Source organism: Columba livia, chromosome 4 (genome assembly GCF_036013475.1).
Source record: "Columba livia isolate bColLiv1 breed racing homer chromosome 4, bColLiv1.pat.W.v2, whole genome shotgun sequence".
Lineage (NCBI taxonomy): Eukaryota > Metazoa > Chordata > Aves > Columbiformes > Columbidae > Columba > Columba livia.
This window is the reverse complement of record NC_088605.1, coordinates 25,721,653-25,746,953: the sequence shown is the minus strand read 5'-3', so window position 1 is coordinate 25,746,953 and position 25,301 is coordinate 25,721,653. Positions and strand designations below refer to the sequence as shown.

The window sequence follows — 25,301 nt, the reverse complement described above, 5'->3', positions numbered from 1 at the left end:
CCTGCTTCATTTTGGTGGCTTAGGACCCCATTAGCCTCAAACTTGCTTCTCTCTTCGCGTCCATAGAGACCCAGCATCTGCCTGAGGAGCTGCAGGGACCCCCAGTGAAGGAGGCAGCTTGGAGGACACGATCTGCCGATCCTGGTTTTCCCTGTTTGTAGGAGGCTGGCGGCAGGCAAGGGTTGTTTCCTCCACCAGGAGCAGAGGGACAAGCATGAACACTGAAGAGCAGTGAGCTCCTAGGAACGTAGTTGACACTGGAACAGGCAATTTTTTGCCGTTTATTTGAATCTAACTATTAACAGCCTAATATTACATTTGTACAATTATATTACCATACTGACCTCAGACAGCAGCTGGCCACAGCTGTGGCAGAGGCCAATCGGATGAGACAAGGTGGAGGACACAGTTCATTTCCGAGTGGAAGCTGAATTTCTCTCACACTTATTTCCAGTTTCTCTTTGGTGTTACAGTACAATATTTTTTTTAAAGCACAGATGATCAGAGTCAGTCAGAAAACATAAAGACTTAAGATTGATTTTGCTTAAGTAAAATGGTGATTTCTATTACACTAGCCTTTACTTAAAGGCTTTTGGCTGCTACAAGGAATCGATTTATTCTACTTGTCAAAAAAATCAAAATCAGAAACAACCCAGCTCCTTCTACACCTTGCACGAAACAAATGCCCAGCTTGTAGAAGTTAGCTGACTTTCTGCAGGAGAGGGGCCAAAGACTGCAGGAGTTAATTACATCAGCAGAGAAGGGCTGCTTTTCATTTCCAGCGAGCCCAACTCTGACTAAATAAATAAAGCTGAAATGGGAGAGCAATGAGCACAATAAGTAGCCGAAACTCCACGTGATGACAGAGGAATGATTTCCCACCGCCACCGCTTAAATATAACTAAGGTGTTCTGTAATTTTACTTCCAAAAGCCAGAGGGCTTATTGTAATCCTGATAAATTATAGCAGCAGAAGCAGGAGAGAAGTGGGACAGAAGAAGGGAAATGTTAATGCAAAATATAAAATTGCCTCACAGAAAAGAATGGGGAGAGCAAGCAAGCGGTTTGTTATCGTTTATTTTTCTTCAACATATCATTCAGTTTCAGCTGTCTCCCATTGCACCCAGATCACCATTTCTCAGAAACGTCTCTCGATGGCATCTCATTCTCTTCCTGTCTTTCACCAGCGTTTCATTATTTCTTAACTGTCCCTGAAAGGGTCTGGGCAGGAGGCGGAGGAGAGAGGCAGGCAGACGGGAGAGGGACGAGGCTTCGCCTCACGTGTCACCTTATTTAAGCAGTTTCCAAAAAGCGGGCGGGGGGAAGAGGGGAGGAGGAGACGTTGCAAATAATGTTAAATGTGATTAATCTCCCGGATTCCTGGAAATCTGACATGCATGAGTTACAGCGAAACCTCCTTTATTTCTCCATGAAATGCTTTTGCATAATGAGAAAGAAAATGTCCTCTGTGCCCTAATCAACTCTGACAGGTCCTGGACTCCCAAATACTTTTATTTATGGCATTATTTATTTTATCCCTAATAACCGGGGAGGCGGGCCCTCGACTCGCTCCGGGCTGGGAGGGGATGGCCGGGCGGCCGGCGGGGCACGCGCGGCGGGGCTCCGCGCCCGGCGGAGGGGCCACAAAGTTTTTGCGGCGGCTCCGCGCCGCGCGGGGCGGGGCGGTACCCCGCGGCCCCGCTGGGCCGGGCCGGGCCGGGCCGAGCTGGGTGGAAGCGGGGGAGGCTCCGCGGCCGTGCGGCCCCGGCGGCGGGTCCCGGCTGCTCACCTGCCCCCGCGGGGGAGTGCCGGGGGCGGTGGCAGCGGCCCCGCCAGGGCCCGCCTCCCCGCCCCGCTGCCATTAGCAGAGATTACCCTAAACACTTGCCGGTCGCCGCCCGTCTCCCTCCAGGCATTGGCGCGGCCGCCTGTCAATCAGGCCGGCGCCCCGCCGCGCCGGGGCTCCGCCGTGCCACAGAGACGAGCCGCGGCGGCGGCAGACACAGCCCCGGAGCGGGGCCGCGCCGGGGGAGGCGGCGGAGGATGGAGGAGGAGATGCAGCCGGCGGAGGAGGGGCCCAGCACCCCCAAAATCTACAAGCAGCGGGGCCCCTACAGCGTCCTGAAGACCTTCCCCGGGAAGCGGGCGGCGCTGGCCAAGCGCTACGAGAGACCCACCATGGTGGAGGTGCCCCGCGGGCGCGGAGCGGGGCAGCCCTTCCCGCACGCCGCCGAGCCGCTGCCCTACGCGCCGCACGGCCCCTTCCCCAACGGGCCCGCCCGCCCCGCCGCCGCCCCCAGTGCTGCCCAGGGCCGCCCGCCGCCGGCCCCGAGCTCCTCCGGCCGCTACGGCCCCTGCCCGGCGGCAGCGGGGGGCGGCGGCGCGGAGCTGAGCGCAGGTACCCGCAACTCCTCCGCCGCGCAACTTCGCGGGGCACTTTGCAGCAGGCGGGAGCGGAATGGGGGCTGCGGGCTACCCCCCCCACACACGCTCCTCTCCTGGGGGGCTGGCGGCGCGCTCGCCCCCCGCAGGGTTTACCCCATCGGGGCTGGCGGTGCTGGGCGCTCCGAGGATGGGTGCGAAGGGAACTCGGCGAGCGGCTGGGTCCGTCCGTCGGTGGGCCACCGTTAAAGTTCCCGGGGACGGGTGGGGCCGCTGTCCGGCCGGCATCGCCCCCGGGGCGGCGGGGGGGAATCGCTGCTGCCCCCGCTGCCGTCGGGGCGGTGCCAGCAGCTACTCGGGACTTGGCGGGGCAATTGGCCGCCGGCCGGTTCGCACCTGCGGGAGCGGCGCCGCCGTCTGCGGGGCGCGGGGGGGGCCCGGGCCGGCCGCTCCGCCGCGGTAGCGGCTGGGGAGGGCGGCAGACTGGGGCTGGCTGCCGGGGGGAGCTGCTGGTAATGGAGAGGCTGCTGTGGTGGTGATTTTAACAGAAAGAAAACAGATCGGCTGCTTGCCTGCACCGTTTTCCTAAGATGCAGCGAGGAACAGGAGATCAGATGTTTTTATTTATTTTTTTTCTTTAAAGGTGTAAGATACCGAGATACTGAAAGCATATCTTTCTTCTAGTGATGGCTTGGAGTTAAAAACCACGTAGATCTTGATATGCAACCTAAATTTGGCATCAGGAAATGGGAAATTGCATCTTTAAGCAGAGTACAATCAAAAATGAATTACAATAAATCCTATATAATTGCATAGGTCATTCTCTTTAATGAGATTTTATTAACCTGACTGTCAAGCTTTTGAGTCAGGCAGATATTTTATCTTCTTCAACTGATAAAAGTGTCAGCTATAAACCACCATATAAATATTCATAAATCTACACATCTGTGGCAGCCTATCAGCATCATTCTTTTGGACATTAAAAGCATTCTAATTACTTTCTGTCTAGCAGAGCTGAAATGCTGCCTGTTATAGTATGTGCTTGGCAGGCATGATTGCTTTTGTTTGCCATCACAAATAGCAGCATCCTATTTTATATACTGATGGTCCAGAATATATTCAGGGTTTGACTGAACAGGATGAATATTATGAAGCACCATCTGGTTTTGATAACATCGGGTATATTAACTCATCTGTTAATTTTTGACACATCATTGATTTATTTATTTAGAAAAATTGGATCCTGTTTTTGTATGTTGCTGTTTGCCTTTGTAACAAATGTGATGACATTTCCTTACTAAACAGGGAGATATGCCAGTTAATAGGATATATGGCTGTGTTTTAATGCCTGTTTTTGCTCAGAAGCAGCTGTATACTGGATGAATTTATTATGTCTTGTTACAGATAATTCAAGTACTTTACCAAAAAAGTTTAGAATAGATTAGGCTGAAAATTCACAGCTCTGACGCATGGTCCCGTGACCCATGGAAGAAGGTCATCTTTTCTTTTTTCTTGAAACTACTTCTTATTTTAAATGCCCAAGTGGTGGTAGTTCAGTATTTTTTGTGGCCCAAAATCAAAATGCTGCTTATGAGTGTGACACCTATGTTTCTTTACAGAGGCACATTATGCCATGGAAAACATTCAGCTGTCTCCTAGATGATACATGGGGCCATATTCACAGTGAAGCTCTCTGGGCTTTCATGAGCAGAAGTTTGGACTTTGTTCTGCCTCTGTAGATTGTGCTAGCCAAGAGCTAAAGCAGGCTTCAGAGTTTGTCATTGATTCAGTCCTGTGCTAAAAAAAAACAACCAAACAACCATAGTTAAGGGACTGCTCTTTGTGCACTGAAGTTCTGTGAAATCCCTGTCCCGTCACCTGCACATCCAGGCTTTACTTTTACTTTAGGTTCCTATAGAGGTCCCAACATACCCTTTTCTCAGCTAAGGCTTTTAAGTCAGAAGCAAAACAGAATAGGAGAAAACAAAACAAAAACTTACTGTGGTGTGCTGAAATGGAATTTTGAATAGAGTCAAAGTTTAGACCTTTTGGGTGTTGTAGTTCCTGAGGTGCAGGTGCTTTGCTGAGCTATGGACCTATCATTCCACCTTTGAGATTAAGAAATACCAGGTGCCTTGTGTTGGAGGAGCTGTAGCACAGTTAAGCTGAGCAGGGAGCTGTCGAGGGGTAGCAAGTTGGGGCCTTGAGGCTGTAGAATCATTGAATGTCCTGAGTTGGAAGGGACCCATGGGAATCATAGAGTCCACTTCCTGTCCCTGCGTATGGCAACCCCACAGTTCACACCATGTGTCTGAGGGTGTTGTCCAGTCTCTCCTTGAACACTGTCAGGCTTGGGGCGGTGACACCTCCCTGGGGAGCCTGTTCAGTGCTCCACGACCCTCTGGGGGAAGAACCTTTTCCTCATGTCCAACCTAAACCTCCTCTGGTACATCCTCCTGACATTCCCTTAGGTTCTGTCACTGGTTGCTAAGGAGAAGAGTTTGGCACCTGCCCTTCCTCCTCTCTTTGTGAGGAAGCTGTAGACAGCAATGTCTTAGTCTCCTCTTCTCCAGGCTGGACAAACCAAGTGACACTTTTCATAGGTCTTCATCTCCAAACACTTCACCAACTTTGTAGCCCTGCGTATATATGGGAAGTACTTCCATCACGTCATCCAGAGCCCTGAAATCCTCTTAGCAAATGTGTGATCCAGTTTAATTGCTCAGGCTGCTGCTGGGGAAGCAGAGCTGGGGTTTTGCCCCTGGGGATGGGGTGCTTTGCATGTGCTCCATGCATGGTCACTCTGTGCTTTGCCCAGTGCCTGCAGGGTCTCTGCCCAGCCATCTCCTGGGTTCCTCGCAGCAGCAAGGGGCACAGACTTGGCCCTTTCCAGAACACCTTGTTGTCAGAGGTTCACCTCCCGAGTGGTGGCTGTTGTAGTGCAGGAAGGATCCTTCCCTTAGCAGGTATCCAGCTGCAAGTCTGCTGGGTTGTTCTTCACAGAGCAGACAGTCACCATCCATGACTACTATGATTTTCCCACTTAGCTTGGTCATAGCACTTAGCAGCTATTTATTTGAGTGAAGAGGTGGAGGGCTGTAGGTCAGTTTTATAGGGATACCTGTTTCATAAGCTCAGTTTCAGAGATTCCTCCCTGTTGCTGATACCTCTTCACTTGTGTGGGCAACAATGAGCAAGCTGGCAAGTAAAGCACCATTCCTGGGATGTCTAACTCTGCATTAGCAACTTAAACAATTAATGCAGTTGATTCTTAATCCTTAGGCATGACATTTCTGTCTGCTTCGGATTCAGAATACCAACTTTGTTTCTGAGAGTTGGCACCTCAAACACAGCTTCCATATTTTGAAGCTTTTCCTGATGGTTAGAACTCTTTCCAAGAATGAACGGTTTCTTCCTCAATTCCTCTTGAAGACACAGCCCTGATTTCCATCTCCAGAAGAATTGCAGAATGAGGGGTTAGGTGCAGGAGGAAAAGCAGGTGTGCACCCTACACCATGGTGAGGAAAGCTCTCACTTGAGATCCCATCTTGTACGGAAATATCCTGCATGAGAAATGTCATCTTATGATAGGAAATGTGGAGCTGCACAGCAACATGAGCTTTCTCTTCTAGTGAACAGTGGTTATGCTGACTGCTGCTGTGGAGTAAGCCACACAAATGGATGCATTCAAAGCACCAACAGATACCCATTTTATCCTGTAAAATATTAGTTCTTTCTTAGTCTATTCAGATTTTCCTGGATGAAAATAATGTTTGTCTTATTGAATATTTACATGCTACATTTACATGTGTCATAGTCTACCAAAGAAACTCCATTTCCTTAGGAAATCATGATGCAGACCTTACAGTGTGCCTTAAATTTTAAGATGGAAAGCAGAGAAAGAACAGAGCTGTCTTAGACAGCTTGCTCATTGTTGCCCACACAAGTGAAGAGGTATCAGCAACAGGGAGGAATCTCTGAAACTGAGCTTATGAAACAGGTATCCCTATAAAACTGACCTACAGCCCTCCACCTCTTCACTCAAATAAATAGCTGCCAAAAACATGGCATGTTTAACATGACCAGTTAATCAACCTTTATCGTGTCCAGACAGAAAAAAAGGTTTTTATGCAAACAGAGAAGGTGAAGATCATAATTTTGGTCTTAGACAAGAAGCTGGGAACCCTCATCTGGAAGTAGATCTATTGGATCAGTCCTGAAATGGCCAAACACTTGTAGTCTTCATCCGCTGGACTGCCTTGGTGATCTTCATGCAAAATGCCCCAGAAATCATCACTTAGTCAGGATCGGGGGGGTGCCAGATGCTCTTGAGTTTTGTGACTCAGGCATAGATGTTTGCAGCAGTGTTCATATCTAAAAGCATAATGAGAAAGTCTGTATGCATGGATGAAGCCATTTGAGGGGTGCAGAGCTGCTGCCCCAGGACCTAAGGAAATAATAATATTATTACAATCCAACAAATAAGGAAATACAAATCATCAGGTGAGAAGACAGAAAACACTGCAAGGTGAAGAGTGAGATGATTGAAATTGCTAAGGAACCTGGACTTTCAAATCTTGCTGAAAATTAAATAGCAATGAATACGTTCCCCACAGGCGAGAATATACAGTATTCAGACCCACTCAGTAGTTATAAAGATGGCTTTTTAAACCTTATGCGCAAGATTACAAAGGAAACTATTGAAGAGACACGATCTGGATCCAGAGCCATTGAGACCCAACACAATGCCTTATTAATAAAGCTGTGTGGTCTTAAGTATTGAAAATATCATCAGGTGTAAGAAAAGCTGATGTTATACCTGCCAGTCTTTCCAAATATCTTTTCTGATGCATTGGTGTAAGTTGTCAAGTTGAGTTTCAGAAGTTTGCTCTTTCTAAAACCCTGGTTTTAGTCTGGCAGTTGGATAGCGAAGAAGCCCCATAGTTCGGCATCAATGAGGAAAAGATGTAAAGATGAATGCTATATCCAGGAACTGGTACCTGATTTACCATATGATAGTGTCTTCTGGCTGCTTGCACTCTCAAATAATCTAGTTAGGAATACTTAACACTTTTAGCAATTTAATCCTGATGTATTAGCACTTTATGGGCTTGATCTGGCAAGTCTACCTTCAGGCAAAAGTCTAGTTAAAGTCCTTAAAAGTTCTGTAAGACTAAAGAGTGCAAGGTCTGAGTCATTAGAATTACATGGTTGGTGAGCATCATAATAAGGAAAAGGAATATCACAATAAGACTTTATTAAAGTGTTTACACTGTTTTAGCCTGGTGGAGTCTTCAATAGAATCGTCCTTTCCTAGAAAATATACACATTACAGTAAATCAATTAAGAATCATAGATCAGTGATTATTCAATAATATTCACATAAAACCAACTTTTTGTCATTTCTTAGGGACTAGATGTTGCACAGTGCCTGCATTTCTAATGACAGTCAGCCCATAAAAGCTGAAATCCCGGTTTCTATGATAAATGCTAAATGGCCAGCATTTGTTTTTTCTCCTATACAAGAAATAACCATAACTATCTTTCTCATTTAGGATTGTTCACACTGTGGGTACATGTACTGTTGTTGGTGTAGAAGTCACATTGAAGTGGTACCTCCTTCAGCACAGAGATGGATGTTTCCAGAATGTGTGCTGAGAGCATCCCTCACTATTGCTGCCCAGTGGCACCCACAAAAAAAGCATTTGCAAATCTTTCTGCTAGCATTTCAAAATAGCCCTGCCTTGTCATGACTTTCATTTTTGTATCTTTGAGTATGGGTTAAAGTTAAGAAAAAGAACAGTAATTGCTGTTATTGTGTCTTTGTAGTTGATCTGATACTGAAGATTAAATCAATACTGTCATTTCTGTATAAAATTTCAGCTATTATCACAGTGAATATGCCTAATGCATTCAGTTTTACAACAAAAGTAATCATTAATTTTATCTTTTCTGATGATAGTGTGTATTACAGCATTCTTCAGAACTGATATTTGAAATGTCAGGTTACTTTTCGCTGTATTTTAAGAGAAACCATAATATTAGTCTAACATATCTTATACTAATCTAATCCCTTTCCAGTTTCATTCATATTTTCTCTCCTTGAAACAAGGATATGCGAAGAATGAGTAACTGTTTTGTCAACAGGGACCATAATGATTAAAATACAAACAGTAAATATGACTTCAAGTCTGGAATCGGATTATAGGATTAAAATGAATGAAAAACTGCTCCGTAGTAGGATTGCAAAGTTCCAATTAATATCATCCTGTAATAATTTTAAAGGGAAAATGTGGGAAGTAAAGAAATCAGGCAAAGAAAGCACAGCTTAATGTTGTTAGTGATGCTTGAGTTTCTTCATTTTCTTTTGGTTTATCAGTAAGTTCAACCTAGAAAGCTACAATGTCACTGGGGTTCCATGCTTTTGATTTACATTGCACCTGTTGTGCTGGGTTATTTTGTACTTGCATTGTAAAGGTTAAAGACAGCTGGCCTTAGGTGAGTGCAGTAAGAGGAAAGGAGGGACAGCAGGTATGGAGGCTACAGAGCACCTGGCACCAGCATCCACTCGCAGAGAGCATTCTTAGTATTTTGCATCGAAGATGTGTTAGAGTAATCTTTCCTGGTTCATCTGAGCCCATCTGTAAGGGTGTGGTACGACTCATTAGCACAGGAGGCTGATTGCAAGGATGCTTTAAGGGGTCTTAGGGCCACCCCAATCCTTCAGGTGCCAGTGGGCTCCCTCTGCTTGGCCCTGGGCAGCCTCATTGCCCAGGGCCACCCCAATCCTTCAGGTGCCAGCGGGCTCCCTCTGCTTGGCCCTGGGCAGCCTCATTGCCCAGCGCTGAGCATGTGCTTGTTCTAGCAGCCCCAAGTCCCTCTTCATACAGGTGAGTTCTCAGGAGGTCACATCCATGGGTTAGTGCCAGGGAGGTCTCCTCGGGCTGCATTCGAGATGGAAAGCATTTGTATGCTGCTTCAGCCCTGCCGTTTTTACAGAGATCTGGAGAGTGGTGAAAATGCCAATTAGTGTTGTTTCAAATATTCTTCAGGCCAGCTGTACTAACCTCAGTGTGAAGTAGATTTTCCACCAGAAGGTATGTCTTTTGGATCATGGAGAAGTACCGTGGGAAGTGCCATTCTGAATGTTTCTGTTCTTTATGTATTATCAGTGTGATGAGGCTGTGCTTTCATCTCTAGTGATGAAGTTAACATAAATGAAAGTCTGGGGTGCTTAGTCTCATGCATCTGTAGCAGGTTGGCTTTTCGAAAGTCAGTGCGTTTGTCACTTTCTAAAAGTCAAGCCTGCCTGAGAAGAGCTCTCCAAATTTGGCAGCACTTAAATCTACCTTCTTTTTTTTTTTTTTTTTTTCACGTTTTCTCCTGCAAAATGCTAGCTGCATGATTTTGGGCACCTAGAGGAACTCAGCCAAGAATAAGCTAGGAAATTTGTGAAAGGCATTATTTTGGGGGGTGAACCTAGCAAGTCATACCATCAATTAGAGCCAAATGTCTTGGTCATTTTCCATCTGGGTCTGAGAACTGTTAGAGCAGATTGACTCTACATACATAGACAGTCAGAAATGAACCATCCTACTATAGAGGTTTAGGCTGTAGCCGCTATTGCTCCCTGAGATGTGACACCTCGTGTCACTAGAGGCAAGGCTGACTAGGTGCAGGGTGGCATCCTTATCCTGTTTCCAGAGCTGAGCTGCTGCCGCCAGAAAGTGCTGCGCAGCCCCAAGCAGAGTTTCCTGATTATGTCCAGAGCAGCTTGAAGAAGCGTGCACTGCTCTCCACCGTGTGATATTGGCCTACACACAAACTCTCAGGAGGTCAGCAGGACCGAATTCCCCCTCTGACCAGAGTAGCTTCAAATTGTACATTTTATACCTTTCCTTGGTGTAAGAAGAGCGTTTTGCGCTTATCACTCTTGAGTTGTTCTTGCACAATCCTGGAACCAAGAGGAACAGAAGCACAGTCCATAAAACTGAGGGTGGGTCACAGGAAGTGTCCCACGTCCAATGTCATGCAAGTGCAGTAAAGATGAAAAGGAGAAAAAACAACACTTGGAAGTCTTGTTGGAGAGGAGCAGGGCATAGGAAGAAGTTATAGTGCAAAGTCCTGCAAAAATGTGCAGGTAAAGCCCACCAGCAGCTTGAAACAGGCTTCCATAGAAATAATAACTTAAACTTTTACTTGTAGCAAATCGGATGGAATTTGTATTTTCTTCCTCATTTTCCTGTCTTAATCTGTCTGAAAGAAGATGGCAGTAAGCAGTGACTATCATCACAATGCATTTCTGATTAACAGCAAGGGCACAAGGGCACTCTCAAAATAGAAGCAAAGTCGGGATTGTTTTAAATCACAGTGTTGCAGAAGTATTAAAGCAGAAGCCATATTTTTAATGTGTTCAGAAATAAAATGCATGCTACTGTAAAGGGTTGTGTACATTCATCTAGCTGCTACTGCCTAGCATAACCTTTTGCATCAGGTTTCTGTGATTCATCTTTTCTTTTGTTTCAGAGAGTCGAATGATTCTGGATGCCTTTGCCCAACAATGCAGCCGGGTTCTAAGTCTCTTAAATTGTGGTGGAAAACTACTGGACAACAATCACTCTCAGTCCATGATTTCATGTATAAAGCAGGAAAACCCAAATTATAGTGAAAGACAAGAGCAATGTCAGCTTGGGAAAATGGTCCATAGTCAGACGTCAGACATTTTAGACATAGAGATGCAGTATATGCAAAAGAAACAACAAACCTCAGCCTTTCTGAGAGTTTTTACCGATTCCCTTCAGAACTATTTGCTTTCTGGGAACTTCCCTTCTCAGAACACCTCATCAGTAAATGATTTTAGCCATTTGGCAGATGTGGATCCACTTTCAACCTCTCCAGTACACACTTTAGGTGGATGGACATCTCCAGCAACATCTGAATCACATGGTCACCCATCATCTTCTACACTTCCAGAGGAGGAAGAGGAGGAAGAGGAAGAAGGTTACTGCCCTCGGTGTCAAGAGCTAGAGCAGGAGGTAATTTCATTGCAACAAGAAAACGAAGAACTTCGTAGAAAATTGGAGAGCATTCCAGGTAAATAATCCTCTGCCATATAATATTGTCACTCACTGATAGAAACAGCTTAGAAAGGAGTCTGTTTTAAGTTCTAGTTGTCTTTTAAGGTCGCAGTCCTAATAATCAAACACTGGAATTTGTCTCCATCCAAAATTCATTTAGCTGTGCCCACTGGAAAATTATCTGCTTATACTCATCCATACAAATTGTGAATCCTATACTAGTGAGCTGTGTTCAGGATGAAATGTACTTGTAATCCCAAATATCAGGTGATTTGTCATGGCAATTTCAAACATATGCTTTTATACTTAATTATCTGTATTATTCTTTAAGTGTTGTTGCAGTTTATAAAGCTATTTCATTTTTGGGGCTCCTTTTTTGGTTACTTCAAGAAACTATTCAAAGTTACATCCATATTTTTATCCAAAATAGACCTGGCTTCTGCCTCAAACAGTATCTCTTAAATTGTTTGTAGTTGAGTGAGAAGCATAAATACATCTCCTCCCATTCATCTTCAAATAATACCTGAGAAAAGGTTTCACAACAAGTTCTCCAGTTCAGCAATACCTAGTTGCCACTGGGGGAGAGAAAGCAGACAGAAAACCTCATCTAATTGAAACACCCTCTGGGAAAATCTTCTCTTGCCCCTTTAAACTTAAGACTTCTCACTGTTAAGTTCCTCTGACATACTTGAAGACTGATATTGGATGAGAATGAAGTATCTTGGGCCCCTATCCTCTAAACTTTAAACAGGCAAAAATGGACCCCAAATAATACTACTAAAAGCAAACTGAAATTTAGAAAGGAAAATAAGTAGACAACAACTTCTGAAATCTCTGTAAGTGCTACAGAGCTGCGCCTTTGCTAGCTAAGTTTGAGATGCCTTGGGTAGGTCCATGCAAAGTTCACTGAACTAATCCCTGAATAGTGAGAAAGTCATTTCGCGTGGGCTACAAGAGAGAAAGCACTCCAAAGCTGCTAACTACGCAGAAGGGAAGATGGCAGCAACCAACCACTGTCCAAAGATGTATGCACAGTTGCAAAGTCCAAGCAAAAAGCAAGCAGTAGTTTTCATCATTCTTTTCCCCAGCTATCAGTGATGTATTATGAAATATTTGTGGTTTTCTGTTGTGCATTGGTCCCTTGGCAGTAGCAGCAAATCCCATAACCAACATTGTGCAGTGCAGAGAAAACCCAAAGTTTACAATACTTTCCCCACCCCTCTCAAAATCTAGAGTCGCCATAACTCTCACACTCTCACTGGATTCAGTAGTGGTTTCTACATCACACAGAAACACTGTGTGACAAATGTGACAAAGGGAATTGTGTGGACTTTGACTCCTGTTAGGTCCTAGCTTCAGTAGAATAACACCAAAGATTATCATTAGGGTCTATAATCTCACCTACAGCTTTAATTCAATGACCTGTATTGAACCCAGTGATGTTTTCAGTTTTGGCTAGAGCGTAGTTTATATTTGGGTCAAGTAATATCTTGGAAGTCCTCCAGTCTGGGGTTGGAGACTCTGGTAAGCAGTGGCTATACCTCTTACTCTGACAGTTGGCTCCAGTGGAATTACACTGGTGAAAACGTATGCTGAATTCCCTGCCTGGCTATCTGCAATCATCTTCTAGTCATTGACTTGTGCTTTGCTCCACTAAGTGAAGTGCTGTATAGGACTGGGTGCTTTTTTTTCCAGATTAAGGTACTTAGAGATTGAAAGCTTTCCGTCTAAGCAGAGTTGTTTAAAATTCTTCAAATGAGTTGAAACCTTTTTGTAGTTCTTTACTAATTTCTTTGAAACTTGGGCACTGGAAATACATGCCTAAGTGAAGGTGAGTAATTTCTTTGTTCCCACCTGCAGTCGCCCTGGTCATTTGGCCATTGGTTGTGCAGCTGAGCTGCTCATTCTGTGTGCATTTCTTTCTACACTTATGTACTTTGTATTCAGCTGTGTTGGTTCACTAAGTGATATAGATTGCTTTGGCTGCCCTTTTTTCCCCACTGATGCTGGTTCACCAATTTTCTGTATCATCCAGAATTTTTTTGGTTGTTTTTAAATTAACTTTGTGATCCTGGTTAGAAATGTTGAATGGTATTGGGGCTGCTGTCAGTCCCTGGTGAGCCTTGCTAGAAACACTTCTGTTCATGATGATTCCCCCACTGACAAATACTTGAGGTGTCTGTAGCAAGTTCTTAATCCATGTGTGCTCTAGTCTACTGATGTTATGTGTTGCCGCTTCTGCAATCAGATAAGTCATGGTAGTAAGCTAAATGTCCTTCAGGAGTCTAGTTATAGTACATCTCTTCAACCTAACTTTTTCAAGCAAACCTATAATCTCATCAAAGAATGACAGTCGGGTTAGTCTTGACAAGATCCACTTTCCGTAAGACCGTTTTGACTGGCATTAATTATATTCATGTTCTTTAGCTCTTAGTCAATTGAATCCTGTTGCAATTGCCTGTATTTTACTAGGATTAACATGAAGCTAAGTAGCCAGTATTTGCCTGGGTCATCACAGTTACCCTTCATCACATTCTAAAAGAGAGAGAAATATACATAAATACAGTCCTTTTTTCACCTCTTGGGAGTAATCAAACACCTTGTTAGTGGTATATCAGAGGAAGCAGACAAACATAAAATAAATGTGCAAGGATGTATGACCTCATCAGCCAACATAAAATCAACAGCAGCTGCATCTGCTGCCATCTGGGTGACATATACAAATAGGTCTGAAGTGACCTATGTGTTTGGGGAAGTGTTAAGAGCCACAGAAGGTGCCCTCAGATTTTGCTACATGTTAGGACAGAGGTCTGAGCTCCCCAAACAGTCCCACAGCCACCATTGAGAAAGGCTGATCAAACATCTAAAGGAAGTCTCTGCCTCCAGTGCTGATTTTGCTCCAATGAGCTTCTGTTACCAAAGAAGCTGGCAGAAATTTTTGTGGGACTTGAAACACCCAACTCTGTATGTAACCAGGCACAATGCTCATTCTGTGAGCAGGCTTTTTTTGCCACTCAAGACATGTGCCTCAGGAGGGAGCCAGAAGGCTCTCTGCAGAGGGTTTCAGTGGTGTTTGCCACCATCCATCACATCAGAGTCATCTCAGAGCACAAACTTTCTTCCTTGCTCATTCACGTGTCCCACGCTGGGCACCTGGCAGGCCAGGCAAGGCAATTAGCAGCTGTGATGGCAGCCAGATGAGCATGGAGGCTGCCGTGCTGTCCCATCAGGCTACTGAAAGAGCACATATTTTTGACGTAGGTGATTTCCCTCTCATCGCTGGGGGAGCCAGGCCGGAGCTGCTCACTGAGGCTGGCCGGGGAGCCTGCGGGGTGCGGGGAGACGTGCACCGTGCCCTCCCCATGGTCCCTGGAGCTCCCGCCAGCAACTCTGTCAGCAGCAGATAAAAGCACCAACCCTTCCTTCTGCTCTGTAACTGTCTATGAATCACTTTATCCTTTTCCTGAAATACTTTTTTTTTTTACTTTCCATATGCAAAAGCCCCTTTTAAAATCCATGAGAGTTTGAGGTCTAAAAATAGTTACCACTGTACATCTCTGCCTCAAGCTCTGCAAAGCACCATTTGCATGGCTCACAAAGAGACGACCGGGAAGAAGCGTGTTTTCTCAGCAGATGTAAAGGCAACAACTTTTTTTTTCTTCCTTTTTTTTTAATGAATATTACACAAAACATCCTCCTGTAGCTTTTGAACAGAGAAAATAAGTTTTTTTCTGTTTTCAGGACTCTGCCCTGTTGCTGTAAAAACCTTTTAGTCCTATAGGTTCTTTTTGCCCTTAGCCTAGCATGACTCTTTGGCAGACACCACTGGAGAACAGCAATTACATGGGTGAAATATTGCATATGCTTTGGTTGTTGGGGTGTTTTTATCTCAAAAAATACCCATTTGACTTGACTGAAACAATACTTAAATTTGTGTGAAATCTTAATTGTTTCAGCTATGAAATAAATGAAGAAAAATTCATGTTTCAGTGGTTTGGTTTTAGAGCAATATGACATCTTGCAATTTGTGCAGTTTTCCCCAAATTTTTTTTTAAGGCAAAAACATTAACTGAAGATTTTCAGTTCAACTGAAAAAAAAAAGAGAAACATTTTTGTTCAGTGTGGGTTTTTTGTCTTGTTTAAAAAACACTGAAAGATTTAGTAATTTCTGGAAGAAGTTTGGCAAACTTGTCATTGTCTTTTCAGGGTTTTGAGACTGTCAAGAACAGAGCAAAGTAATCTATCTATATGAGCAGAAAAATGTTTCCTAATCTCTTTCCTCTGTATGAAAATTACTAGGGCTCTGATACATTCCCAATAGTAAAATTAAAGACTTATTTGTGAAACTGCATGTAAGACCTGGGTGTAGACCATCTAATATCTAAGGCTATTAAGCAGTTCTTCTTCGCTGTTGTCAGTATGATCTTCTCACAGCTTTCAGCCTAGAACAGAGAAAATATTTTCAGATGGTTAAAGCAAAGGCCAGGAATCTTGAGTGAGGGTTTGCCTCCAGGTGCTCCCAGCTTTGCTATGTGGTTTGGGTCCAACCAGCCGGAAAGTAGTGAAAACGTACAAGTAAGTAAGGTAAAGCAGTGTGTGATACAGTAATTATTCTTACCTCACAAGCCTGGCAGCAAAAAATACCCCACTGAAAGATGGAAGACTGAGGGTGAAAAAAACCCTCAAATGTAGAGAGATGATAACCTACAGAGAAGATGTTCATGGTGGCTGGAAGCAGCCAAAGCAAAGTGGGATCTGCAGGTAGAGTTAATATCAATGTAATTGAAAAAGTCAGACGAGTTTTCTAGAAGGTTTAGTGTGCCGAAGGCTTGACTCTTTTTCCTGACTATATCGGATGATCTAATAAAAGATATTACTTTTCCCTACAAATCCTGTCTCCTTTATACTTTCAGAGCATCGCATTTCCGAAGAGCCTACCACAGCCGCAGCGTAGATAAAGCAGCCATCAAGGGTTGTGACAAACACTTTTTCATGTGCTTTCTTTTTTGTCCTTTTTCTTGATGTTCACGTTTAACCACTTCTTTGGTCTCCTTTGATGTTCTGGATGTTTTGGTCTGATCTCTGGCCTTGTTCTGCTGTTCAGCTTCAAAGTGTTGAAGTTACTTTGGGAAGAGGGAGCCTCGATTGCAGTCGCCCAGTGTTTGGCACGAGAACCCCTTTGAATTTGCAGCACACCTTTGCTGGCAGCTTGGGGGTGCCAGCTTAGTTTGCTAAACCAGCCTGAGTACAAAAACTTACTGAAACACATAGCTGCAGCAGACCGGGGCTTAATTAGCTGTTTTTTCCATGCTTCTGCTTAAAAACCCATGAGAATTCGGGGAGGCAGGTTTCTTTGCCTGTCTTGGGGAGAAAGAGCTGGTGGGAGCTTTGTGGAGGGCTGGTCGTTCAGCCTAGCAAAGCCACACTCCCTGATTTCAACTTTGTTTTGTGTTTTGCAGGTCAGTATTTAGCATTTTAGTGACACAAACTGCTATCCCTGCTCACTGGGGGCTCCCCTGTTGTTTTATCAGCAGTATGAATGTGTGAAGACGTTAACAGGGGATTTCCCTGTCCTGAAAACATCATGGCTGAAAGGGAGGACAAGAAGAGTTACTTTCTATTAAGCAGAAGAAAAGTTAGGGAGTGCAGATAAAAGTAAAAGCCACAGGAGCATGTGGTAGCATCGCTTAAATGAGAGGTGCACAGTTGCCTTGTTTTATCTCATGTTGTTCAGGCAGAGGCGTACATCCCAGGGCCGTATGGAAGTGGCACATTCTTTCTTTATTTCTGGAAGAAATATTCTTGCAAAATAAAATGGAAAGAAATACAGTAGTTTTTCAGATGCAGATTAACAGAAGTAAAATGGTTTTCCACTCCACCTGGAAAACACAACTGAGAGGGATTTTAAAAGTAATGGGATATTTGCTATAATTTTTTCTCTCTTCCCTGCTTTTGGCAGGCGCAAGAGGTCAGTTTAGGCAATCTTTAACACCCTTCTGCATGTAATGTCAATTCTTCTGCTTTCTGCTGGCTGCTCTCATTAAGAATGTGTGCTGGTTTTATTTTACCATCTAATTACGAACATCCAAATTTGCAGAGTCTCGAGCACCAAGATCAGTTCCTCATTACTAACACCATCTCTCCTCACCCCTCGCTCTTCTTCCAGCTCACCGCACCCCAACAACTTGTCTTCACAGGCTGTCCATGCAGATTTCGCTGGCTTTCAGCTGACTATTGAAATAAATGAGCATATGAGCTAAAGTGATCCAAGTTGTGTTATACTGCACACTTGTCCAAATCTCAGGCAGAGAAGGCATCTCTGTTAATGTTACAAGAAATTCACACTGCCATCTAGTTCGTCAGCAGTTTCCGTATCATTTGTTACATCTTTTTGACAGTTGAGCATCAATTTAGAAATGCCCTGCAATGAACTCAGAGTGAAGAATTGCTCAAGGTCAAGCAAAGGAGGATGCATTGCAAAGCTGAGCCAGTCTTAACTAACAGCTGCCAGTCTGAGTGAGGTGGGTGCAGATGTACACCCTTGCCAATCCTTCTCCTTGCTGGCGAGTCAGAAGTAAATAGTCTTGAGTGCTAAGGGATTCATTTTCTGCTGTGGAAAACACCAGGAGGAATACTAGCCAGTGTCAGCTACAGAGCACAAAATCTCATTAATTAACAGAATAACCAGATTTGTTATTGTCTGCTTATGGGGGCTGAGGCCACCATGGGTAGAGACACGGCTGAGCCAGGGGTGAGGTATCCCTTCTGGCGAGGGCTGTCTGATGCCCTGGGAGAAGCTGGAGATATACCTTATTTACGTTGGCAATATGCCTTACTTACAGCAAGCCCAAGCATCTCTTTATAACACTGTGCTTTGGCAACAGAAACAGCCCCAGAGTCTGTTACACTGGAAGTCGCATTTTAGGGAGAATGAGCCTTCATTTTGACAGATACCGATATGAGTGGCTCAGTAACATACATAATAGAGATGTTTTTGGCACTTTGTAAACCGTTGGAAACAATTATCAGAGCCAAAGGCTAAAAAAAAAAAAGAGCGGCTGATAATTGGGAAATGTTTAAAGCATGTTGTTGAAGAGCCTAAAAGAGTATCTGGGAGAAAAATTTTCACACTGGTTCTGGAAACAACCAGTTTAGAGGCAAAGGAAAGGAACAGTGAGTATCATAACAAGTGGAGTAAAGTGGAAGTTGATGGTGATGAGTAAAAAGCAAAGGTTAGGATCTGTGGAAAACTCCACTCTGTAGAGAAGATATTGTTTCCTTAGCAAATTATAGGACGAATATTGAGTCATAATAACAGTATCAGGCTGTTATCAGATGGAGATAGTGGGTTATGCCAATAATAGAGGACTGCTCATTGCATATTTCTGTTCTGGTATTCATGGGGAGTAAAATGATGCAGTCACACCACCATACAATGATGATGGTAACCAGGTAGAAATATTTTCCATTTCCACCATAACTCTGGGTGTTAGTACGCATTCAGTAGTGGCTTCAGGTGGGACTGCAACCTCGGCTGTCTTTTACAACTTCTTCCAATGTCAGGGACAACCTAAGAGCTTGTTAGTCAGCGCCAGAATTGCTGGCCCTTTTAGAAATGTTGAAGACATGCTGAGCCCAGCTCAGGTTGTAAGACAGAGTGGTTCAAGAGCAGAGTCAGAAGTCTCACTTTTAGAGACTGGCATCGCCAGGGGAGCCTCAGCACAGACCGCTGAGAGCAGCTACTACTTGGGCACACCAGCTTCTCGTCCCTAAGAGCCCATCAGCTTCTTACCAAAAGCATTAGGCAGCTGCTACCGAAGTGTGATTTTGCCAGAATCATGAGATCTGGACAACCCACTTCACGAGCTAGAACAAAAACACGAGCTAGAACAGCAGTAGACAAAGAGGGCTCTGACTATGATTTTCTTTGTGCTTTGGAATATTTGGGATGCTCCAGAAGACTGAAAGACACAAATACTGTATGTTTTCTTCTTTAAAAAGGACACATAAGGTGTCCCAGATGATTGTCAGCTCATTGGCCTGATCCTGTTCCCAGATGAAGTAATTGCACAGCTGATGCTAGATTAATAGAGTACTAAAAGAGAATAATAGTTAGTATCAGGCAACATCTTGCCAAATTATGGTTTTGATGAGATGAAAAGTTTGGTCGATGAGGGTATTGCAGATATTCAGGGTGTTACATAACATTACATTTTTTAAAAAAGTTATTAAAAAAATGCAGATGCATTTGTATTCAGGCCATGATGCAGATGAATTTCTGGAGGGAGTCACAGCCTGTGTTTTTAATACTTCATTGGCGAAAGAAAGCATACAGTCATTGCTCATGGCTTGTGGGTGGTGCAGAGGCAGCAGTGCATGAGGAAGACCATGAGAGGTGACAGACTCAGCCGAATGTGGTGTGGCTTTAACATGTACTGAGGCACAGAGAACATGGCTTGTTCTTGGTTTCAGCCCCTGGAAAATGGGTATTGAGAAAGACTTTTTGGAGGCTGCGGTGGCTGAGTATTGAAGCACAGAGTGTGGTCTTTGGCTGCCCAGACGTGTAGGTAGGTGCAGGGACTCTGCTTTTAGCATGAGCCCAGCATCTCAGGAAGGTTATTGTTGAGTTTGGCAAAGAAAAGACAGATAAATTATTTGACCACTAATTAGAAATACGTAACAGGTGACAGGCTTTTACAATTTCTTTTCTGATGATTTATAAAACCTAATTGAAGGAAAACAAAATGCAGACTTGAATTAAGGTGAATGTTTCTGAGAATGATCTATTACATACTGTAACAACAAACCAATGGTAGAATCTGCATCTGGGAAATGATGACTTGAGTTGTACTGTGTTTTACCTGCTGATGTAAAGAGGATTTAATCTGGGGAGTTGCTGCACCGTGTGGCAGGTCACACTGAGGGATCACACCCTGGCTTTTGGCATCAGCACAGTCAGTGGCCTCCACACCGTTCAACTGTTTATTAGGAATTAGGATACTCTGCAGAGAAAGCTGTGACAAGCTATGCCAAAGCAGCACTTACTACAGCGTACAGATGCCTAGAATAACAACAAAGTCTTACAGCTTGGATCAATAAACAACAAAGACCTGCTACCTCTTGTGTATGTCCTGCTTAGTCACTGCTTAGCGTCTTAGCAAGGCCAGCCTTCCCCAGCACACCACGTTCCCTGGAGCATCTCCTTCTCGCCTTCAGCTCCTGCAAAGATCGCACTCTTCTTTCACTCGCTGCAGGCCAGGTTACTTTGCCACTTCCAGTGTCTTTTCTGAGTAACTGGCACTTTCAGAAAGTAAAGGCCATGGAAACTTCTTCCTAATGGGCAGGAAAATTACTGCCTCCACACAGGCTTTCTACTAAATTATGACAAGCAAGTGTGGTTTCTACATGAGCATCTCTCCCGTTGGTTTCAGTAGGCACAGATCCCTGTTGGTGGTGTTAGTGGGAGTGGGTACATGCATAAGCACGCAGAGAATCCGCTCTCGGGGTTATGGTCTTCTTAACTCTCCAGAGACCACATCAGAGTCAAAGAAATACAAAATAAATAAGCTAGTAGGTTCAAATGATTATTTGTACTCACAGCAGGGAGCTGCAGGCTCTCACAAAGTTATGTTTGCTGCAGGGTTTGGAGGTAACAGTTCCTCTTAACTCTCAGCAGAAAGCATGTTTGTAGAGCCATCAGAAAGACAGAGAAGCAAAACTGAAGCTTTGACTCTCAGCCTCATGTTACCCAGTTTGTGGCTTCCTTTAGGCTTTAGTTAATGTGGCAGCCCAAGCAGCTTGGCTTTGTAAATAGCATCTGGTGTTTGAAGGGCTGAAGTTATTTGTACCAACAGCCGACAGTGTGATGTATGGTGGCTTTACAAATCAAAAGTGCTCAGAGACCCCCAGTAACTAGAAGGAAAACAAAATCATACAATTTTGTGGTTGAAACATGAGTGCTTTTGTGAAGACAGAAGTATTTATCAGCTTCGGCCAGCTTTTAGTACCTTTGTATTTCTCACCAGTAATGAGAAGCGTTTTATTAGCAGAATACAGTTAAAGTAGAGATGTACTTCATCTGCTAGGGACACAGCAGGTTAAATGATTTCCTGGTGTCTTCTCGCTTGTGCCTCATCCCTTTGGAGGAACGTAGGTAAGTACATCTTTCAGATAGCCTGCAGTGAAATTACTTACTGTGGGTAAAATACCATCCTGCTGTGAGATCAGCCCCTAAAAATTAGAGATTTTTTTATGCATTATATTCTGCTCCCTTTCAGGCCCCACATTGTTTCACATAATTACAGGTAATAGTACCAAGTACAGCTGAGAGCCATCAAGACATCACCAGGGACTTTTGCTAATAGAGATAACCAGACAAGCAAGTGCAAACTTCACAGACTGTTTTAAGGACAGCTTCAGGGGGACCAAAGAAGTCTAAAGCTTCCAGGTACTGCTGATGCTTTGGCAGCCATGTCCTTAGTGAGCTTGCCAAACAAAAAGTAGCATATATAGAGCAGGAAAGGGATACTTTGCAAGTGTCTCAGATTTCCCAAATATCACTCAACTGTCCTCCAGGTCCAAGTATTGAGCATCTTTTCTTTCAAGCAGTAATACAATCAGCCATCATAGCACAATAGTCCATCTAGCCCCTTCCATCCTCACAGGGGATCCAGGATCTCACAGGAGATGCTGGGTACGCACAGTAACTTCCACCCAAATGGGAGGTTTTGCTGAGCTTGTCACAGGGTTTCTGATGCTGCTTGGGATGAGATTTCATGATCCTCTTTCTTGGACACCTGCTAAATCAGTGAGTAACCTCTGCATGAGAGTTCCCAGTTTAATCTTCATTTTGGACATGCCAGGTAGCAAACAGTGTAAGAAAAGGGTCTCAAAATACAATCTTATCCTTCAGCCCATCCACATGGAAAAAGAAATATTTTCTTTTTTCCATGTATGCTTTCCTATGTATAAAAATGGGGGCACAGGAGAAAGTCAAATCCTTTTTTGCCACACCTTCTTATGAATATCCAGTGTACTATTATAAACCATTACCTGTGGTTATTTTTCTCCTTTATTCCATGTGAGAACTTGGTTGGTTGGTTGCTTGCTTGCTTGCTTGTTTGTTTTTTATTGTGGCTATATGCTAAATACAACAGCTCTCGTTACAGGAAGGCCACAGAATGTGTTGGTGGGACTATTAAGCTTGACTGCCCTTCTGACTTTATAATAATTGAAATGTTTTCTAAAATCATCCATGGGGTTTTTTTCCTATGGGAAAAAAGTATCCATGCTCACGTACTTGGGCAGAGTCACTGTGTAGCAGCTACATCACTGAGACACTGCCCTGGTCTGGCCATGAGCAGTGAAGTCACTGGAGAAATTAAACAGGTACAAGTCACTTGAAATCCTAACTTCTGCCTAGTGCATAACCCCCTGCGGCAAAGTGTGATATGTCAAATGGAGCAAGAGTAAATACACGGGTGGCTTGTCTTTACGGAGGAGTCAGCATGGAGTGAAATGACACAGGACTTTATTCTCGATGCGAGGCACTTTGCATGACTTCTGTATGTGGAGTACTGAATGTAACGCTGCTTAGCCTTTAGTAAAGGGTCTGTTTTGCACAAAGTAAAGGTGTTTTGCACCGTCTGCCTAGACAGGGCCATAGTTATTGCACAGTGTCACTGCCCACGAAAGAGTACAGAATATATGTAAATCCTGCCTTGAGACGTTCCCAGAGATTTCAGTGCTTGCTTTCAGATTGCCAGCTTAAGACAAAACCTAAAATGCCACATTTTTCCAGGTGTAAAGGCTAAATGCCAAGATTTTTTTTTTTTAAAGGAACACTGAAATATTTTTTCAGGAATTTTAGCTGAAGCTAATATTTCCTCTGAATATTTTACAAAAGCAACCCATATGAAATGTGAGAGTGATAAGGTACCTTAAAAACTGTGCTTATGTAGTCTTGCACGAATCCGTCATAATGGTGGGTTAATATCTGTTTAATTCTCCTATGATGTTTCAGGCTCAGGAGAAAAGCACTGTATCTCAAAAATACTCCAGAGTTAATCAGGGATGTGGCAGCATCTGCTTAAGAGAGACCCGTAATTGAATCATCCCTAATTAACCTATCACCTCAGCAGAAGGGAATAGGACGTTGATACCACTACTGAAATGGATGAGAGTGATGGGAATGGAAAGGGGGGGAGGTTGTGGGAAAGAGAAATAAAGCAATTTGCCTAACACCTAGTTTTGTAACAAATTTGGGAGGAGGGAGGGAAAAGAAATTAAAGTATATGAATCATTAAATCTGTTCAGTATAGTTAATCAGACTGTGGTTTCAAAAACATTTGAGCATATTTACATGGTAATCAGTACATGATTTAGGTCCAAGAAATGTTTTCTCCTTTGTATGGTTTGGGCTGTTTACAATATTTACAGATTTTTTTTTCTTATTATCATTAGTGCTGACCTAATTTGTATTTGTAATAATTATCATTTCAAACTAGGAAAATAACCTTCGAAAGCTAGTGGGCAGAAAATAAAAGCATTATCAGAGATCTCAACATAGGAAATACAACATCTGTTGTATATTTATTGAACGAAATGACTGCACAAATCAAAATGAGAAGTATTTCCTATTTGAAATAAATCTCACAGATGTACAAAACAGATCCTGAAGAACACTGCTTGATATAATATTGTTGTTCTATTTTGTGCTAGATAGCTAATATACAGTAATTGCAATTTGTTTTGTGCAGTGCCCTGCCAGACTGTTTTAGATTATTTGAAGACTGTACTTCAGCATCACAACCAGCTTATGGTACCACAGCCAACAGACCATCCGACTGAGGTAGTATACAGTGAAGACGAGCTACATCTCTGTATGTCTGACAATTCATTGAAAACATGTAGGCAAATAAGTCAGCGGGTGCTGGAAGAATATATTTAGTAGTAAAAACGTAATTAAAAAAAAAAAAGGTAAAACCTATTATTAAAGTGTTATTCTTAGGTACAGTAATCCCTCAAATGGAGTAGACTCACCACTAGTATAATCTAGGATGAGTTTTACTGAGCAGAATGTAAATCCTTCCATCAGCACCAGCTGCACTTGCCTTGCGTGGAGAATTTTTCTCACTTTTATGGGTGCACTTTAGGCTAGGGCTGGCCTGGTGAGAACCAGAGCTGGCTGATTGACGGTGGCTGCCGCGGTGGCTGTGGGTGCACAGAGGCTGCAGCCCATGCTTGGGGGCACCAACGTGTCGTGTGTATGGACACATGTCTATACACTCAGTGTAGCTCTCATGCAGCCCTGCAATGGTTAACTCTAAAATACACGTTGCCTTCATTTTGCAGACAGACCCAAATATAGACTTCTGCAAGTCTTTGGAGTGCTCTTGGTTTTCAGCAAGCATCCCAAACAAAATGTTGAGTGTTGACAATTTTGTACTTGATACAGAGTTTGGGGATTTTCGTAATTATGTTGTGTTTAAAAGCACTGCAGTGCAAAAGCAGGAAATATAAGTCCTCCCCTTCTCTATAAGATAGATGTATAGATTTCTCTATCAGCTCTAGCGTAACGCACGCTCCAGTGTGTTTCTATCCAGGCTTGTAAAAATGCCTCAAATGAAGTGATTTTTTGTTCAGACTTTTCTATTTTAGACTGTCTGTATTTGAGGCTCTTGCTACACATTTTTGTATATGTAGTGTATATGTGTCACTACCTGTTATTCATGCAAACAGAATCAGAAGAGGGAAGACAGGTCTAGTCTGACTCCCCTTTGCACATAAATGATACGTAGTGCAAGCCTCTCATAGTCCAGCTTACCGTAGTTTCACTCAAGTT

The 25,301-nt window shown here is 43.7% G+C and overlaps 1 protein-coding gene across 2 annotated transcripts in view; it reads left to right on the top strand.

The window, feature by feature from the left end:
• Positions 1–1,726: 1,726 nt before the first annotated feature.
• BEND4 (BEN domain containing 4) overlaps positions 1,727–25,301 on the top strand; it is a 32,926-nt gene continuing 9,351 nt past the window's right edge. The window contains exons 1-3 of one of the 2 annotated variants that reach the window (XM_065060785.1): positions 1,727–2,397; positions 10,908–11,474; positions 24,217–24,308. In XM_065060785.1, coding sequence (XP_064916857.1) covers positions 2,043–2,397; positions 10,908–11,474; positions 24,217–24,308 — 1,014 coding nt within the window. In that variant the 5' untranslated portion in view covers positions 1,727–2,042. The remainder of the gene's footprint in view (positions 2,398–10,907; positions 11,475–24,216; positions 24,309–25,301) is intronic. The other variant, XM_065060786.1, reaches the window with a different exon arrangement.